Raw genomic sequence first — 19,846 nt, forward strand, 5'->3', positions numbered from 1 at the left:
AAAAGTATCTCTTATGAGCTTTATGCTTTCTAAGCAGGCAGTGGAGGCTGAAGAGTGAGCCCAGAGATCCTTTTGTATTTGTCTTCTACCCTTTCTTTTTGTGTATGGGTGCTGGGAATCAAACTCGGGTCCTCATTCTTGTAAGGCAAGCACTTTAGTGACTGGCCTGTCTCCCCAGTTACTTATATACCTTCTATACTTGTACTGCTTAATTTAAGTCGAATGTCAATGTAAACATGTTTTTTGGACTGCTGGCTACTATTCAGCTTCAGAAATCTAATCCCCTGTTCTCTTTCTCACATTCAGGACAGGGTTGTTTACTCCCGACATGGCATTTGAGGCAATAGTAAAAAAGCAGATAGTAAAGCTGAAAGGGCCTTCCTTGAAGAGCGTGGACCTGGTAATGCAGGAATTGATCAACACTGTGAAGAAGTGTACCAAGAAAGTAAGTTTGGGCTATTTTATCCCCAGCATGTGTCTCGTTGATTCCTTCAGCTTTCCCATCCCTTTGTGTGACTATGTCTCCCTAATTCGACTTCACTGAAGACATTTAGTGTCTGTGCAAGGAAAAAGTCTGACAAGTTATAGTGGAAGATGCCTTTGCAGGAGGCAAAGAATTGCCTTCCACCATGCCCTGCAATACCTTTGCTTAGCTCAGAAAGAGTATATTTTAGTCATCTAATCCTTTTCCTTGTTGTCTGAAACAGATAAACATCCAGTTAGGATAATTCGATGAATGCTATAAACAAATTCTTAGGGTCTGTGGTTGAACATAATTGTTAGATAAGGGCATCATTGACATTGTTTGTATCAATAAAGATTTTTGTAAATTAATTCCACTCCAGCCTGGCATTTTGAAAACAACGTAATATATTGGTTAAGAGGCTTCTGAGGCCCAGTGACCCAGATTCACACATCACTTCTGACTTCTCTCTGTATGTACCTTCCAAAACAAATGCAAAGCTGTCCCAAATGTGTCATGCCTCTTTGTGTTTGCGTCTTTTTACTTGTTTTGTATTTTTACAGCAGCATTGTGCTAGGTGTCCAGAGACTTTGGGTATCATTCTGTTTAGTCCTCATTGTCATGGTGTTATCATTGGCATAAGCCTATGTCACACATTGGAGTGCATTAGTAGTATACTGATGAGTATAGCTGCCTTCTCATGCCACACATAAATTATTAAGTCAGAAGGAGTAAGTACGATGCCTGAAGTCATACAGCAAGGATGAAACAGAGTGATGCCTGAAGTCTTATGGACACCCAACACACTGATTAATCACAATAAGGCCTGATCTCTAAGTGGCCTTTTCCACAGCAACCTATATTCTGTGCTTTGAATATATATTAAATCTATAGAGGAGAGTTGTTGGGGAGAGACTTCCCTTTTTGGGGGGCATCTCACTGAAGAATAGGGAGAAAACTTTACATTGCTAAGACCATTAAAATAATACTTTTAGGGGAAGGCTGGGAAGATGGCTTAGCAGTTAGGAGCACTCACTGCTCTTGCAGAGGACTGGAGTTCAGTTACTAGTACCCACATGTAGTAGCTCTTGACTACCTGTAATTCTGGCTCCAGTGATCTGAAGCCTTCTTTTGGCTTATATAGGTGCCCACATATGTGCATGTATGTATACAGGCATATATAAATTTAAAATTAAACTTATTTGTTTGTTTCCTTTTTCTTTAAAAAAATTTTTTTGAGTCAACGTCTGTCTGTATTGTGCAGGCTAGCCTAGAACTCACTATATAGATCATGCTGGTCTCAAACTTGCAGAGCTCTGCCTACCTTTGCCTCACAAGTATCAGGATGAAAGGTGTGCCACATCACAAAATTTTTAAAGAACTCTTTTGTACTGGAAAAGAAAGTTAGTGGTAGTATTTAGGGGAAAGCAGGACTAACCCATGATAGCTAACTCTGGGAACATGAGCGTTTCTGGAAAACATGTTTTTGTTTTTGTTGCTCTTTGTTGTTAAGTGTGGTTACTGGAAGCGAATGGTAGGAAGGGCAAGGGTGCTGGTCCCAGTCTCCTGGACGAGAAGCTCAGATGAAGAAGATCTGTGCATAGTGAACAAGGCAAGCAAGTGAGACTTCTGGCTATAAATTCTGAATGAGAAGAGGCAGGGGAAGTAACTTGCTATCTAGAAATAACTAGAAGCCGAGAACCCACCTGTGGAGTTCCTACAGTTGTTCTGTGTGCCTTGTTGTCCAAGTCTTTCCTTCTTTCCTCCCAAAAAGCAAGAGCCCCAAGGGTTAAGGTGCTAGGGCTGGTGGGGACAGAGGAAGCACAAGGGGAAGAAAACCACCTTTTAAGCACCACCATTCACTGTGTTGGAAGCCAGTTAATACTCCACACTCAACTCCCTGTCTTGTTGCCTGTGCATCTAAAGAACTCTTGATTGGCTTCTACAACTAACCCAGAGGATTACCTAGTATTACACCCTGTACTAACCACTTCGATTGCGGACATCAGCACACAGATGTGGTCCATGCAGAGGCTTTCCTCTGGGCGTGTTATGTATTCCTGCATCTATGAACAAAGAGCAATGGAATCGCACTGATCCTCAAACCTTTTTACCAAACTCGATTTCACAGTGTGTAAACTGGTAAAATAAAAAAAAGTGTTGTTTGGTTTCTCTGAAAATTTAGCTCCAGGCTTTGTAAAGCCTTGCTAAATTGTTAGATGTGAATGCCAGGCTACTGGTGAAGTATGGGCAGGATAACCATAAAAGAGCACGTGCAGTTGGTTGGGTGCTTATAAAAACGTAGAGTTTCTGCATTCAGATTACTTAACAAGTGTGTTCACATTCTCCCCCCCTTTAAAGAAAGCAAAACTGGAAATGGTAGATGAAGGATGTGGTTTATGTAAGACAGAAGAGGCATAACTCTAATCAGTGGATCCATATGCAGAAAGCAGGCCCTGGCCTGACATCAAAAGATTGGCACATGTGTGTACATTTATGTTCAGTTATATAAAGTGTTTATGGTATGTATGAATCTTTTTATTTTTATTTATTTATTTTTTTATCATTTCCTATTTTATCCTGACTTACTGGAAAAGTGACAGTCAGCCTGGGATGAGACAGCTTGTTCCCAGACACTTTTGGCTCTGATTCTTGCTCTCCCCATTTTGAACCTCTCTTTCAATTATAATTTCTGGATCAATCTGCTATATATTTTTACTGTCTTCTCAGAACATTCTATATTTTGCTTTAAGTAAAATAAAGTGAAACAAAGAAAGCCTTGATCTCTCTCTGAGGATGTTGTAGTGCCCTACAGATTTCTCCTGGATGGGAATTTATTGGTACAAACCTAAAGGAATATTTAATGACCTGATATTAGACATGGTATTTGCCTACTTCTCCTGTCATGGGTCCCAAACATGATTCTACCACTCTCCTGAAAAAGTCTCCCATGAAACCCCAAGGGATACTATGTACACCCCTCCAAACCTTCTGCTGTCACAGCTAGTCCCTGTGTCCTCCCATGATGCATCAGGAATTTTAGAATCTAGCTTACAATTTTCATCTTCATTCTCAATTCACCTTCAGTGTTTGTTCATGCAGAGTGCACGTCTAACAGCTGACAGCTACTGTTCTTTGATTCTGTTGCTTCCTGAGACTCCCCTTTCAGTACCTGAAGGGATTACACTCCCCTAGCTTCTTGTGGTCTTTAGCATCATAGACAGATGTCTTAAAAGAAGCAATCCATAAATCTCTGGCTTGCAGAATGCAGGCTAACCCTCGAACTTTCCTTAGATTTTAAAGAGATTATTAAAGAATTAATGGAAGAGCTCAGAGGATGTTTGAAAGCTACTCTTCTCTTTGCCTCTGAACCTAGGTTTAAAAACATAAGAATAGGAGTTTTAAATCAGAGAGCCCACTGTGGTGGAGAGAGAATTGGGTGAGCAAGACACTTTTGATTTGTTCATCAGCTACTTAATTTCTGCCTGATTCAACATGTCTACCAATTGAAACTCAAAGGATAGTGAAAGTTATCAATCATCTTTATCCTGTGTTCCTGAGAAGCCTGGAAACCAGGTGCTCTTCTTCTAAGTGAATGCCACAACATACTGTACCTTCGTGCAATCTTAAAGTTACTCAATAATATTACAGTGGATTAGAATTCGTGACTCCTCATGTTCTCTGTACAGGGATGCTAAATTGAATGCTCTCTTCTTCACCTTTACATGATGGCCCTTTAACTTGGAGATTGGCTTCTTGTCTTCCAATCCCCCAAACTCCTGTACTTAGTGCACCCTCCTGCCTTATGTTTATCTCTGATGGGACACTGACCTGGGCCAAGGCTACATTAGTACCTCCACTCTCACTTCTTAAGAAAGCTTTCTCTTAGGAGTCACATTACAAGGCCAACACATACCTGTAATTAAGAAAAACAACCTCAAGCCTATCTACTCTCCTTCTCTCCTTCTCCAGCTAATTCTTCAACCTCCATCTGACTTGCACTCCACCATTTTATGGAGATACTCACAGCCAAGGTCAACTGGGGCCTGTCTGCTGTAACTAATGGACACGCTTATTCCTCTTGAATGTCACTCTTGTTTTGAAGTGGCTGTGCCCCTCTCACCCTCTTTCATCTCTGAGTGCTCTTTGCTTGTTCTTAATGACCTTTGCCTCCCTGGAAATCCTGAGATCCTACCAAGTTTGATTATGGACACTGTTTTCTTCTTGGCATAGTTTTTGTTGACAACTCATGTCTCTTATTATTCATCTACCCTTTAAACCTTAAAATATTGGTGATTACCAATTGACATCTCCAGACCAGGCCACTTAAAATGGGCTGTATTAGTAGCTTAGTGAGAAAAGGTTTCATTTAGCTCATGGTTCTAGAGAAATTCCAGTTTTGTTTTGCTTTTGTTTCTGGCTGAGAAGGTACATGGTGGTGGGTATATCAGGCAGCTGCTCATATATAAACCAAGAAGCTGAGACTGTGGCTAGAACTCATGGCACATATAACTTTGAGAGATCCATGTCTAACAACACAGTTCCTCTAATTAGGCCCTATTGCTTCAAAGATCCATAGCCTTCACACGAGTGCTACAAACTAAGGATTGATGCTTCCAGAGTCTATGGGAGACATTACAGATTCAAACCAATACACTGTCCCTAACTGCTACAACTACATTATGTCCTTTCTTAGGTTCTGAAGATTCCTCTAGTAGTCTCTTGATCATTTGACCTTTCAAAATTTCAGACCTATATTTTATTTGTTTTGTTAAAATTAATACCCTTTCATACCTTGAACATAAAGTTTAAATCACTTAGGTTTGCATTTCATCATCTAATTTCTTAAGTACTTGTTCAGCTATGTTTGTTGTCACACAGCTTGTTATGGCTGCCGTTCCCTCCCCTTGTAAGACTTTTCATGCCTTTGGCATTTGTACATGTGATTCTCTTTGTCTTGAATATCTGCTTTTCCTCTCCTGTCTTCCCCAGTCATTCCTCATTTCTAGAGATCCAGCACACTCTTCATCATTTCCTAAATGCTTTCCTGGAGGGCCTCCGTGAGCCCTTTCCTGGCCCCTTTCCTTACTCCTGTCTCCACGCTTCAGTTGCTAGCCTATGTCTGTTTCTCTCATCATGCCTGAGATAGCGTGTGGGAATTTGTATGTGTTCATTTGTTCATGTGAGTCCCTCTTCTTGCTGATTGTAAGTTTATTTATAACAAAGAGCTTTGCCTTTTATCTTCCAAGCCCTAGAACCACTTGCAGTGACTAACCCCCAGGAGAGGCACTGTCTAAATACTTATTAAAAATTTGCATGTTCTTAAGTTTCCCTGATGCTAAAGAAATATGTACTTGGTTTCGAAAGAGTGTTTTAGTCATTTCTTTGAAAATTATGACATCTGGACAGGTTTTCATCCAAACATCTGCCATTCTTTATGCTTTGTTTTGATGCTCAGGGCTTTTGGCCTTAAGTCTACTATTAACCTCTCATTTTAAAACTAGTATAATTAAAATTCAATTTTTTTCAGATAAAAAATCCTAATTAATGTTACATATGCTAACACTTCATTATTTGATCCCTTTGAGCACAAGGCATTGAGAAAGTGGCTATATAATTTATTGTCCAGTGCAGGACATTCTTGAGAGTTAAAGGGAGAGCTATTAATACTTTCTCCATAATTATGGGAGTAAAACAAGACTGCTCCAGGCAACATAAAATATATAGTTATTTTAGCTGTATTATAGTTTCACATACCTGTACACATATATACTTAGAGCATTGTTTTCATTTATACCTCCTCAGGTTGATTGCTTTATGTGTAAAATCCTTTAACATTTTTTCCTTATGCCATATAAACATAGTTTCAAACATATGGGGTTTATGTGTGTTCAAACAACACAGCACAAAGTTAGCTTTTTTTTTTAACCTTGGGGAATGCATTTCTTCTCGATATTTTCTCACTGTTGTTTCTGGGGCTCAGGCTAACAAGGCAGGGACATTAGGACTTTATAGCCTGTTGGCTTCTCTCCAGGGACATCTCAACTTAGGAATTTTTCTGGTGGGCATCAGTTTTCATCTGTCTCCCTTTACCTCCTCTTCCCTGGCTCATCATCCCAGGTCCTGAAGTTCTTTGCAGGAAACACAGAAGAACAACTTGTTTTTTGACCAGAGTTTAGCAACTGTGCTATTTATTGGCCTTTTGGGAAACCACATTCTTGGATCGCTGTGATACCAATTCATTGATTCTTTTACCCACTGCTTAGAAAAAATTTTGCAAGAAAAAAAAGACACATCAGTTGGCCATAAGAAGCCCAAAGAAGAACTTTGCATTACAAAGTGTTTTTTGAAGAAATGCTCAGCTTTGTGGCATGTTAGGTCTGTTAACCTATGGCCCAGAGTCCATACGAAGTAGAGAATCCAGAGCCATGACTGTGCTTTGCAATGCCCAACATGACCTTGCCCCACTTACATCTCTAAGCTTGCCTCCTTCCTTCTCTCTTCTCCATCCCAGCTGCACCAATGTCCTTGTTTCTTTAGCAGCCCGAGGTGTCAGGGCTTTGGGGACTTTACACTTCTTATTGTGCGTCAAAGTAGCTGCAAAGATCACATGCTTGCTTCCTTCAGGTGTTCAAAGGCCATGTGATCAGAGTCTTTCTTGTATTTTCTAAGTACAGCTTCCCAATCTTTCCATCTCCAAACGCTCAGGAGACTCTGCTAGTCTTCATCTTACCCCCTCCTTTTCCTTTCGGCACATGGGACTATGTGAATTAGACCCCATATGTCTCTTGTTGTTGGGCAATGAAGGGACCCTGAGAGTATAATCTCTGACAGCAGGGACTTGATTTATTGAGTTCAGTTCTATTTGCAACCCTAAACCATTTTCCCCCAATAGTAATTTTGGATGCACAGTTGGTAAGATAAAGAAATCACATGATGTGGATGTAGCAGGTGACAGCCAGTTTGGCTGAGGTAGGGTCAAAGGAAAGCCCACAAAGCATGGAATAGGTTCAGTAGGTCCATGCTGATGGGCTTGTGCTCTGTGTGAGAGACTTGAGTTTCAGTTTCTCTAAATCAGGATGGTTAGTTTTTGAAGCTTTTATTGGATACTATAGGAAATTCAGGCCCAATGCTTAGCTTTCCCTCCTACCTTCTGTTTTTCTTCTTTTTTCCAACTTCACTGCTCATTAACATGTCTACCAAAGATAAACTTGGGATGACAGGGAAGACAAAACCCCGATGAAGACCTTCAGGTACTGTTTGGAGACAGTGTCACCCACCCCTGACCTGTTTAAACGTCTTCTGCATTCTTTAAGAGACCAAGCATGCCATTACTAACAACAGTAAGGCTTTATTCCATCCAAGGTTGGACTTTGAAATTTTAATTTTATAGCATTTGCTGAATAATGCAAAAGTTCTCTTTATTTCTGTTTAAAAGTTTTTCCATCATACACCTCATCATTTCTCCCTCTAGTTGCAGAAAGTATTTGAGGTTTAGAGATTTGGAATTTGCCCACTTGGAGGAGGGTGGCTGACACATTTCTTGTGCTGGATTCACTTTGTCCAAGTCCTTCAGCCAGGACCTGGCTCCTTTCCCCTGCCCTCACTAGCTCTGTAGATTTCCCAAATGCCATTTGTAAAACAAAAACTGTTCTATGCAGAAGAAGCTCGCTTTTTCTGACAGCTCTATGCTAAAGTCGCTCCTCAGTTCCAATATTTCCAATCTTATGTGAATGTGGGTGAATATGGTTCTCCTTTCTTCATAGCACTTTCCTCAGAGATGACCATATTCTCTCTCTATATATATCTATATCTATATCTATAGATATAGATATAGATATAGAGAGAGAGACCGCAAGCCCTTATCTGTGGTAGGCGAAGACTCACAAAGTCAGGTCTAATAGATGAAACCGTTCTGGTTTGTTTTCTCTGTGATCCCTGCTACAGGTTCATGAATAGTGATTACCCAACAGCCCGAGTTTTTGCTTGAGGCATCAGACTAGTTACTCTTGAGGCCATAGAAACCTTGGCTGGCTAATGTGTATCCCAGGAGAAACTGAATTGCCTGGGTCTTATGATCTGATTCATTAATGTTTAGTAAATTTTATAAGTGTGTAATTTTTGTTTTATTGGATGGAAATACCTTTCAAGTGCTGTTTTTACCCACAGAGAAAAAGGTGGTTCATACTAAAATTTTTATACTGAGGTTCCTCAAAATAATTACACACAACCACAAATAATACTTGAGATATTGAACATAATTTAAGATGCAGCTTTGCATTTTTTAAATAATTTTCTTTCAGGACATGTATCATTAAAATTTTCTCAGAATCAGACATTAGAGGGTTAGGTTCTGAGAAAAAAGAGTCATATTACTTCTGTGTTGAATCTTCATTATTTAAGAATAGTAAAGTGATTTAAACAAGAAGGTATTTGGAAGTAATTTGCCATTTAATCAACATGCAATATGACTGAAAGTTTCAGGCTTGTTGCAAAGGCGTTAAATCTCAAGAGGCATTCTTATGGTAGGTTTAACTATTGGTTTCTCTGTGCTTTCTCTCTCTTGCACTTTGAGAACATTTCTCTTGTGTGACTATATTTACATAGATAACTAAACTCTCTGCAGTGTAAGCTTCAATGCCAGGTGTTTTTGACACATATTAAGTATAGAGCCAGAGGATGGCCTAGTGAGTGATGTGATAGAAATCAAGGAATAGAAAGTGTCTATAACCAGTAGCGAAGCCTAGTTTCACTGATCCTTTCTGAATAGCTTACAGAATATAAGTAATTAATGGGGAATTGAGGTCTAAATATGGTGCTTTGTAGATCATCATTATTTAGGCAGCCAGGACTAGAATTCTTTGCAATGTAGGCTTTTAACTGAAAGCCAGAGCAAACAACCTTGGGAGCTGTAATGATTTAAATGATCATGGAAATTGTAATTGCTCCTTAAGAGGTATGGAAGTGAGGCGGATACAGAGCTGGCAATCAGGACAAAGGGTGTTGGAGAGCAGGAAGGAGGGCTGCGTAAACACTCTGCAATTCCTAATAAACCAGCTGATGAGGCGGAGGGTACAGAGCCTTATCAGAATTCATTTTGAGTATCAGAAGGACTTTGATTTACTTACTGTGTGCATCATAAGAATTGAGCACCACATCTGTAAAAGCCAGCATTTTTGAATTCTATGCCCCCAGAACCCTTTGCAGATCAGGCACATAGCAAATGTATTCATTTAATTGATGCTTTTCAGTGATGCTTATAGCCTGCACTGCCTGGTGTCATCTCCAGTCCCACCCCTGCCCCCAACGTGTGAGGTCAGGGATTTTGTTGTTTTTCTTTTGTTTCCCTTAGAATTTAGTCTACTTACTTTTGTTTCAGCTGTTGGCACAGAACTACAGGCTGCTTTCACGGTAAAAGTGAGCTCAGGTGTGTGTGTGTGTGTGTGTGTGTGTGTGTGTGTGTGTGTGTGTCTATGTGTCTATGTGTATGTGTCTGTTCGTGTATATGGTATACATGAGTGTAGAGGCAGAGGACAACCTCAGGTGCTGCCCACTTTACTTTTTGAGACAGGATCTCTAATTGGCTGGGCTTGTTGGAGTGAGCCACAGGGATCCTCCTTTCCCAACCTTCACAGAAATGGGAATATAGACACGTTTTCCCATCCCTGGATTTCTTTTCTTAAACAGAGTTCTGAAGGTTGACTTGGGTCTTCATGCATATATAGCAAGTGCTTTTCCTTATGAGTTATGACAGCAGTTAGTTTTCTCTATTTTTTGATAGTGGTATGAAAATACTCCACTATAGAAACCTCTTCAGAGGAATAAACTTACTAATAGTTGAAAGAGTTACTGTTATGCATATTGTATCATGTTTGTTCACTGTTCACAGACAATAGACTGCACCACTAAAAGACCAGATCATGAGATGATGATGTTCTTGTGATGGTTCTAAGAAGAACTGGGGCTTTTGTCTTCATGGGAAACAAATGTGCAACATATAAACTGTCAGTGTGCATAGTGACCCCAGGTGACCTCAGGCAGCATCCCTCAGGGAGGCCTTTCCTAACTTATTTCAAGCCTGAGGAAGTGTTATTCAAGAACCTGGGGATTGTAAAGTTCTTAGGGCTGTGTATCTAAGGATTCATGGTGGTGCTTTGGCATCAGTACATTATCTGTTTAGTTGCTCAGTTTTTCCCCCTTGTATTACATTGTGAACACCATTAAATATTGTGAGAATGTGATTCCAGAGGTTGGAGAAATGGATCAGCAGTTAAGACTGTTTGCTACACAATCAGGAAGATGGCAAATTGGATCCTGATACCTGGAAAACAAGCTGGGTGTCTCTGCAAATGTTTGAAACCCCAGCTCTGAGGAGGGCAGAGGCAGGAGTATGGCTGGGATTTACTGGTTTCAAGCCTAGCCAAGAGGAAACATCAGCTTCAGAGAGAGAATCTGCTTCAGAGAAATAGGAAGAGAGTGCTAGAGAAAGACACCAACACCCTCTTCTAGCCTGTACATGTACACACATGCATGTATAGGTGTGACACACACATTCATGCTAAGTTCCTGTTTATTTGTCTCATTTTGTCATTCCAAATTAATGTTGTAATAAAAATCTTTATGATTTTACCTCAGAATGCTGGGAAGTTGTTAGATTGAAGTGTGTGTGTGTGTTTGTTTGTGTGTGTGTGTGTATGTGAGAGGGGGGAGTGGGGGAGGAAAGGAAATCAGGACAGGAACTCAAGGCAGGAACCTAAAGGCAGGAATTTAAGCATAACACCATGGAGGAGTGCTATTTATTGGCATGCTCCCCATGGCCTGTTCAGCTTCCTTCCTTCCTTCCTTCCTTCCTTCCTTCCTTCCTTCCTTCCTTCCTTCCTTCCTTTCTTGGTGGAAAAGTGGAGAGGAAAGGTTTTATTTGACTTAAACTTGAACACTGCTGTTCATTACTGAAGGAAGTCGGGACAGGAACTCAAACGAGGCAGGAACCTGATAGCAGAAGCTGATGCGTGTCAAAAATAAATTAATATAAAAAATCTTGAAAAAAAGAAAGCAGGCTGAGCACACCATGAGAAGCAAGGCAGTAAGCAGCGCCCTCCATGGCCTCTGCATCAGCCTGCTTCCTTATACACCTCAGAAGTACCTGCTCAGGGGTGACACTGCCGACAATGGACAGGGCCCTGTCACATCATTCACTAATTAAGAAAATGCACTACCAACTTGGTTAAAGACAAGTATTATGGAGGCATTTCCTGAATCGAGAATCTCTCTTCCCAAATAACTTCAACTGCTGTCAAGTTGGCAATAAACTAGTCGGGACACTGGGCTTTTGCTTTATTTGCAGAGAACCACTGTCCTGAGTTTCAGGCATCTCCTCTCAGATGTCAGGGCTGCTGGGGCTGATCTCCTACAGAAGTGCACGTCTCTCCTTTGCTCTCAGAAGGAGCAGCCTCTGTAAGAGCATCATGAACCTCTGCTCTGTTTCTATGGTACAACCTTTGTGTGGTATTAATGCCCAGATATGTTTTCTTGACAGCTGGCAAACTTCCCCAGACTTTGTGAGGAAACAGAAAGGATTGTTGCTAACCACATCCGTGAGCGAGAAGGCAAGACCAAGGACCAGGTGAGTGAGGCCTTGCCTGGTGGCAGGGTCTTCCTAGGGAGTGGAAGGAGTTTACCCAGGTGTCTTGTTGTCAGCAGTAATTGGCCTAATTCTGAATGACAAAAACATTGAAGCACATAGCAACATCATGCTTACTTTTACTTTTTGTGAATTGTATATGTTACCACTATACTATGCATGCTAAAATATAAGCAAAAATCCAGAAGCGTAAAATTTAAAATCAACAATACAAATCCAGAGTCAAGCATGGGGGTTCACACCTGCAATCTCTGCACTTGAGAAGCAGAGGCAGGAGGATTGCCGCAAGTCCAAGGGCAGCCTGAGTTACAGTGAAAGATCCTGTCTCAGTGAACAAATCAACAGCTGGGAACAACCTGCCTTCCAAATAGGAAGCTCTGCTATTTTACCCTCAACCTTCCATGACCATCATGTGTACCTTTCCAGCATATACACACCGCTCATTGAAAACTGCCAATCCAGAAACATACATTTTTTCTTTCTGATTGATTTCTCATGTATTAATGGACTTCATATGAACTCCAAGATATTAAAAAATTCTAAGCATTTTTCTTACATGTTTTTGTGAACTTGCCTGTGAAATCTACATTGAAGAAAGATGTTTAGGAACTAATATTTTGAACATTCAGACCTATTTTGCAAATTCACTTAGCTTGTAAGGAATGACCTTGAAACCATCTTTGAACCCTAGTTCTCCGACTTGGAAAGATAATTTTTAAGGGAGGATGCTTTATTTGAGAAAAGAATAACAAATTCTTATGTCAAAATGGCTTTTTCTTAGTTACTTATCAACACGATAATGGAAAATACTAAGGCTTTCAAATGTTCTTCCATGACACAGCTGCAAGCATCGTGTGGGGAGAATACTGGACTGGGGCCATGTGTTCTCTCCCAAGTAACAGCATGTTCTTGTGAAAATCACCTCTTAAGACTGTTGGCTTTTTCATGGGCAGAATTGGGATGTTGTTCTGCATGATCTCTGAGTGCCTCTGTAAGTCAGTATTCCAAGAGTTTGTGATTGTCAGATGGGTTGGAATGAGGAAGGGGTAAACAGAGAAGAAAAAGAGGAGAGAAAAAATAAAAATAAAGAGAGTAGAAACCACAGTAAGAAAGACACACACAGCTTGCACAGCATGAGTGTGCAGATGGTAGGGTGGAAACCGGAAGTGAAGAGAGTGCCGGCCACTTGGCAGGCTGGGGCATTTGTGAGGGAGCCCAGTGAAAATCGTTTTCTCTGCTTGAGCTTGGGACTGATTGTTACTACTTTTATCAGTGTGCTTTGAAAATTAATTGCCCACTATTTATAATTTCCACTTGTTTTCCAGCTTTTACAATCTTGGATAACAGCCCAAAGTAGAGAAAAGAGGTATTGTAACTTAGCCAGCATTAACTCACAAGCTAGTGAAATGAAGCCAGGAACCAGACATATAGTCCCAAACTAGAGGTCCCTTTTCCGTGTCTAACGTTTTGGCTGCTGCTGGACCAATACAAACCAGTTCTATAAAATCCTGTAGTTGTAGCACTTAGGAAGTAGAGGCGGGAGGATTAGGAATTCAGGTTCATTCTCTGTTATGTAGCCATTTCAAGGCCAGGCTGGGTTGCATGAGAGCCTGTGCTAGTTTTATTTTCATTGCTGTGATAAAATAACCCTGACAAAAGACAGCTTAGGAGAGAAGGGATTTCTTTTGACTTACCTTTCCACTTTATAGTCTATCACTGCAGAACACTCAAAGTGTCAGGCACTTGAAGCAGCTTCTCACACCCACAACGAAGAACAGAGAGAAAGGAATGTGTGACTCTTACTAGCTCAGTTTCACACTAACCTTATCAGGTCCCTGACTGTGAATGCCCATGCTCAGAGTGAGTCTTTCTACCTCAAATAACCAAGAAAAAAAATCCCCCACAGACATGGCCACAGGCCAACCTGATCATGCAATCCCTCGCTGAGACTTATTTTTCCAGGTGATACTAGGTCATGTATCAAAAAAAATCAACTGCACATATGATCTTAAATAAACAAGATGCTTTGACTTGTGTTTTTATCTGCAATATTCAAATGATGGCATATAAACTCAACTCACAGGGATCCTAAGTAAAACTAATATTGAGAAAAGTGGTATATTGTTTTACCATCATTATGACCGTATATAGGTCAGGTGTTGACATTTTCATGATTTAATTTTTCTTTTGTTTTGCTAAAATGACATTTTCAATTTAGCATTTGATCTGAAACAACTAGGCCCCAATGTCCAAGAACCAGCCCCAAGGGCTGTGGAAATGAAGAGTAAGCAGACAGATCAGCAGCTACACAGACTTAGGTTGACACTGCACTTGCTGACTGAACATGGTCCTGGCTTGCATCAACATAAGTTGGGCCTCAGGATTTGCATCAGGAGACATGATCTTATAGAGTGACCAGGACAGAAGGCATCACTTCAGACTGGACTACGCCTATTTTATGTCACGCTAATATGAAAGAGTCAGGCACAGTCCTGGGATCAGGATCAGGTCCTAATACTCATAAGTTCTAGCCTAATAGTCTATTTATAGCACACTAAGGGGCTGTGTGAAGGGGGTGGGTGTAGTCTAGGGATACTCAGTGGCAATCGTAGTGATTACAATTCAAAAAGACTATTGTTGAATCAAGGTAAATCCCTATACAATTGTGAAGTATGCCAGGCTAACTCATTGTGCCCTGTGGAGGGCTAATTGTTATAGTGCACTCTGTGCTTTGGCTACCTGGACTTCAATTCTAGCTCTAACTCTTACTTTCTATGTAACATCTTGTAAGTTATTTGCATTCTTTAAAAATATTTAATGTGGAGGCTGGAGAGATGGCTCAGAGTTTAAGAGCATGGACTGTTCTTCCAGAGGTCAGGAGTTCAATTCCTGGCAACCACATGGTGGCTCACAACCACCTTGAATGAGATCTGGTACCCTCTGCTGGCCTGCAGGCAGAAGGCTGTATACACAATAAATAAATAAAATATTAAAAAATATTTAGTGTGTGTGTGTTTAGGTACATGTTTGTCATGACATGTTTGGTGTGTGTGTGTGTGTGTGTGTGTGTGTGTGTGTGTGTATGTACAAGTACATGAACTTCTGCACATGCACAGAGACCAGGGGAGATACTGAGTATTCTTATGTATCACTCTCCAATTTTTATTTTGAGGCAGAGTCTCTCTCTGAATATGAGGCTACTGCAGTGGTTCTCAACCTATCTCCACCTCTTTGGCAAACTTCTATCTCCAAAAATATTTACTTTACACTTCATAGTAGTGACAAAATCACAGTTATGAAAAGCAATAAAAAAACTTTATGATTGAGGGTCACCACAACATAAGAAATTGTATTAAAGGGTCTCAGCATTAGGAAGACTGAGAACCACTGGGCTAGTGTTTTCTTGGCTAGGCTGGAAGCCAAGCTCCAGTGATTCCCTCTGTCTATTTCTCTCTTGACGCTGGGGTTACAGGCACATGTTAGATTCCCACCTTATTTTGGGTCCTGGGATCCAAATACCAGTTTATAACACAGCAAGTGCCTCTAACCACTCAACCATATGTCTAGTTTTAGATCTTTCTTTGAAAGGAATATTGTTGTTAATGGGTTTTAGAACATTATATGCACCAGCTATTCTAGATATTTCTATATGCCTAATTACATGTTTAAAAAGTAGTTTTGTGAGTTACTGCAGCTACAAGTACTACATTTCTTTTTCTTCAACTAAATATTCAGTCACTGGGTAAGATTTGGAGAAACTCTGAGAAAGTGAAAAGATGAGGGAAAAATGTACCATTTTCTTTTTCAACCCCCACATGCAAACTGGCTGTTTTCCTAGGTTGAATTTCCAGGAATATGAATGAAAACAGCCATAGTTTTTATTTTTTCACTGTTTTCCTACACTGCAGTCCAAGTCAATGTGTGTCTGTGTCCAGGGTACTCATGATAGCTCTGGGTTGCATTGGCAGTCATTTGACTATTTTGCTCTTTATGCTAGAACAATTTATTTGTACTTAACTATTATACTCTATAGGTATGGAATCTTGGCAAATGAGTCTAGGAATATAATGTTTATGAGTATCTGACTTGATTGGTGGGAGAGTAGAGATAATACTATAGGTAAATTGATAACAATAATTCCTCAGTATCTTTCAAGAGATAAAATCAAATTTGTATCTAATATGAAAGTTTTTTTTATGAAAATATGATGTTACTGCCCTAATAATTCCCATGCCTTGGCTTAATTTCTTTTAGTAGTAGAGTAGACAAGGGTGATCTTTTTCATCTGTGTTTTGGCAGGTCCCTTGATGATTCTCAGTGATATTTGGTCAGGTGACCAGCTCAGAGTAGCCATGAAAGTACAGTCTCAGATCTCATGGTTCTGGGTACAAGTATCACTGGGCACTCACTAATTATTTGGGAAGAAAATGGCTCGCTTTAAAAGAGACCATTCTTTTATCTTTAGTTAAAAAATAATTAAAGCCACCAACATTTACTGAGCATCTATTTTACATATCAAGCTTGGTTCTGAGGATAAGATGAGGAGTAAGACAAATATTGTGCCTGCTTCTGATGAGACTGGAAGCATTTAGGGTGGGTATGACTGTAGACTATACCTGCCTCTGTTGAGACGATCACCAAATTAAAAAATGATGGAAATAATCCATTATATTTGTGGTAAACAGACACACACACACACACACACACACACACAGTGTTATGGTATGGTATGATGCATGTGTATATAACTGAGTTATGATGAGTAAGGGAAGGGATGATGAGAGTTAGGGAAGATATTACCAAAGAGATGTCCACTTGAGAGTGATGTAAAGAGCATTGTGCCTATTGACTGTTGTGATGACACTTGTTCTCTTTAATGTGCCTTCAGTGAAGATACACAGGGTAAAAGCACTCACTGTGACTCTTAGAACTGGCTCAGCTGGTAAGGTGCTTAGCCAGAATGTATAAAGTCCTGTGTTTTATCCTCAGAACCAGAGATGGATGTAGAAGGCTCAAAGATCACGTTCACATAAACAGTGAGTTTAAGGCTAGCCTGGGCTACATGAGACATTTCTCCTTCCCTCGTCTTCCTTTTCTTTTTCCTCTTCCTTTACTAAATAAGGGGTTAAAGTGAAAATATAGACCAGGCAGGGTTTCTTTTTAACTTGTCACCAAGTCTCAGTATTTGAAAAGGGACATTGAGAAGTTAAAGGAGCAAAAGGAAACAGTAAGAGAAGTTCCTAATTGATGATCTCCAGAATAAAGTCCCTCTCTGGCAATTTCTGCTTGTTCTATTCCCTTCTTGCCTCACTAGCGTCCCTCAATTCCTCACTGACATTTTCCCACAAAGAGGCTTTCCATATCTCTGACTTGTGGTTTATAAACATCTAACATTGAAAACATTTTGTGTTGCCTCGGACATGTGTTCAGTCCCTTCCTTCATAAATCTCACCAATAGCTTGTTGTTCAACACGCTAGTTTTTGGTTGAAGTTTTAGTCAGATAATGAGTGTCACTCGTCTGAAGCAGGTTCTGTATTTATGTATTCTCTTCCTGAGCTGATATATGAAATATTTTTGTTACTTAGAGGGCTCTTAAAAAGAAAAGGATGGAATAAAGAAGAAAACCAAGGGGTGCTATTGCTTATATATCCTTGCCTTTCCTTAGAACATGGCCTCTGCTATTGAGGAACAAAATAATTCTAGGTTTTGGGCTATGACAGCAAGCAGTTCCAATGTCTATGTACTACAATGCTGTTCTCTTTATGTGATACTCAGACTTACCCACCACATACAAATTTAGAGTACAAAGGCTCCCAAGAGAGAAAAACCATTTGTTATTTGAATAAAAAATACTTTAAAAACCAAATACCAAGGAATAACATGGATAATTATTGAATTTAATATTTGAGAATTTTGAAGATGGATTGTCATGACACTGATTCTCTTTGTCTTCTAGGTCCTGCTATTGATTGACATCCAAGTCTCTTACATTAATACCAACCATGAAGACTTTATTGGCTTTGCAAAGTACGTGAGATAACTGATTGTTGTATGCATTTCTACTGCTGTTTTATAAAAACATACATTATTAATTTCTATTACAGCTCTATTACATTTTGATGGGACAGTCTGGGTAAAGCTAATGAGGAGTCCACCTACTTTAGGGCCCCAAAGTCATGGAGCAGGGAATTTTACTATTCTCCTCATAAAGATGGTAGTTGGGTTTCTTGTGCAGCATACAAAGTCATGTGTCTTCAATACTCATTATATTTTTGGAAATGATCTTCAGCTTATACTCAAACTCCCATATAGGAACAATAATAGTTGCACATTGTAATTCAGGGTAATATGCTTTCTTCAATTAATTTCAGATATCAAATATAATCCCAGGTGGGTGTAGTGGTTCACACTTGTAATCTTAGCAATTGGAAGGCTAAGTCAGTAGGGTTGTTGTGAATTGAATTCTAGCCAGCTTAAGTTAAGGGGTGGGAACCTGTTTCAAAAGGCAATAAAGAGATATATATATAATTCAAACAAACAATTCATAAGATCCAAAATACTAAGCTGTTTAGATTCTCCTACACCAGAATGAAAAAGCCTTAAAGCAACAACAACATCCTTTTAAATCTTAGATGTGATCTGTTGGGATAACAATACTCCTTTTTTATAGAATGTGTATGATTTATATACACTTGTTTATGTATTGCTCTTCTTCACAAGTCGTGCGTACAAACCGTTGTTCATTGTGTTACATTTTAAGATTCTGAATTCACTAATTTTTCTTGATTGTTAATGATACCACTATTTGTCATGTTTGAGGAATTGTGATCCTAATTCTAACATGGCAAGCTAGTTGTTGCAATCTAAAGAGTACAAAATGGTGCCTATTTTATATTAGATATAAAATAGAAAAGCTGATGTGCTTTCACTTGGAGTACGTGCTCAAGAACAGGGACAAGAAAAATCATACACACCAAAATATCAACTCAGTTTATTTTATTATACCCAGACTTGGAAGAAGCATATGCAGACCATGAGGTCTAAACTAAATAGTGGCCCAAAAGATTTATAGGCATGTTTTAGACAAAGAAAACCATCTCCTCTGATTGAGGCTGTAGCTTTCATGACTGAAGTAATGGTAACAGTCCAGTTTTTTGTCCAGTGGCTCTTACTGTTGAGAGGTGTATTAGTGTTTCCTGGTTATTCCTATCAGTGTGCTATGGGTGAACTTCTCAGGGTTCTGTGATAAACATGTTCCCTTACCCAGCAGTCCTTTATGCTACACTGACCACTCCTGTCTCCTGATAGGCAACTGTTATATGAGCTTTTCCTGGAGCCCTGTCCTCTCTCTCTCTTGGTCCCATGGTCCTCCCCATTTTCTGTTCATTTCGCTCTGCAAAATCACTTAAACTTCAACATGTATCCCTTCTTCCTTGATCTAGAAGGAGATCTGAGAATTTCTCGCAGTTCTCCCTACAGTCAATGAACTCTAGGCAGTTCTATTCTAATTTCTGTAAGGAGAAATAAAGACACAGAAATTATGATCTGCCTTTCAGAAGGTTGTCTAGTAAGTGACCAGTATGTAAGACCTTAAATGGCAAGCTCTTCATTTGTCTCACTGGCTTCTTGAGGAGTTTAAAAGATGAACTTAACTTTACCTCTTTAGAAACAACAGGAATGCTGCCTTTAAGGTTGTGTTTTTGTGATGGGCAAATGCCAGTTAGGATCTTATAAACATATG

General features: G+C 39.7%; 1 protein-coding gene across 11 annotated transcripts in view; it reads left to right on the forward strand.

Moving 5' to 3' along the window:
• Dnm3 (dynamin 3) overlaps nt 1-19,846 on the forward strand; it is a 453,602-nt gene that overhangs the window by 161,661 nt on the left and 272,095 nt on the right. For all 11 annotated transcript variants that reach the window (XM_021227897.2, XM_021227898.2, XM_021227901.2 and 8 more), the window contains exons 10-12: nt 307-445; nt 12,000-12,086; nt 18,062-18,132. In XM_021227897.2, coding sequence (XP_021083556.1) covers nt 307-445; nt 12,000-12,086; nt 18,062-18,132 — 297 coding nt within the window. The remainder of the gene's footprint in view (nt 1-306; nt 446-11,999; nt 12,087-18,061; nt 18,133-19,846) is intronic.

The sequence above is a fragment of the Mesocricetus auratus genome, unplaced genomic scaffold (genome assembly GCF_017639785.1).
Source record: "Mesocricetus auratus isolate SY011 unplaced genomic scaffold, BCM_Maur_2.0 Super-Scaffold_100676, whole genome shotgun sequence".
NCBI lineage: Eukaryota > Metazoa > Chordata > Mammalia > Rodentia > Cricetidae > Mesocricetus > Mesocricetus auratus.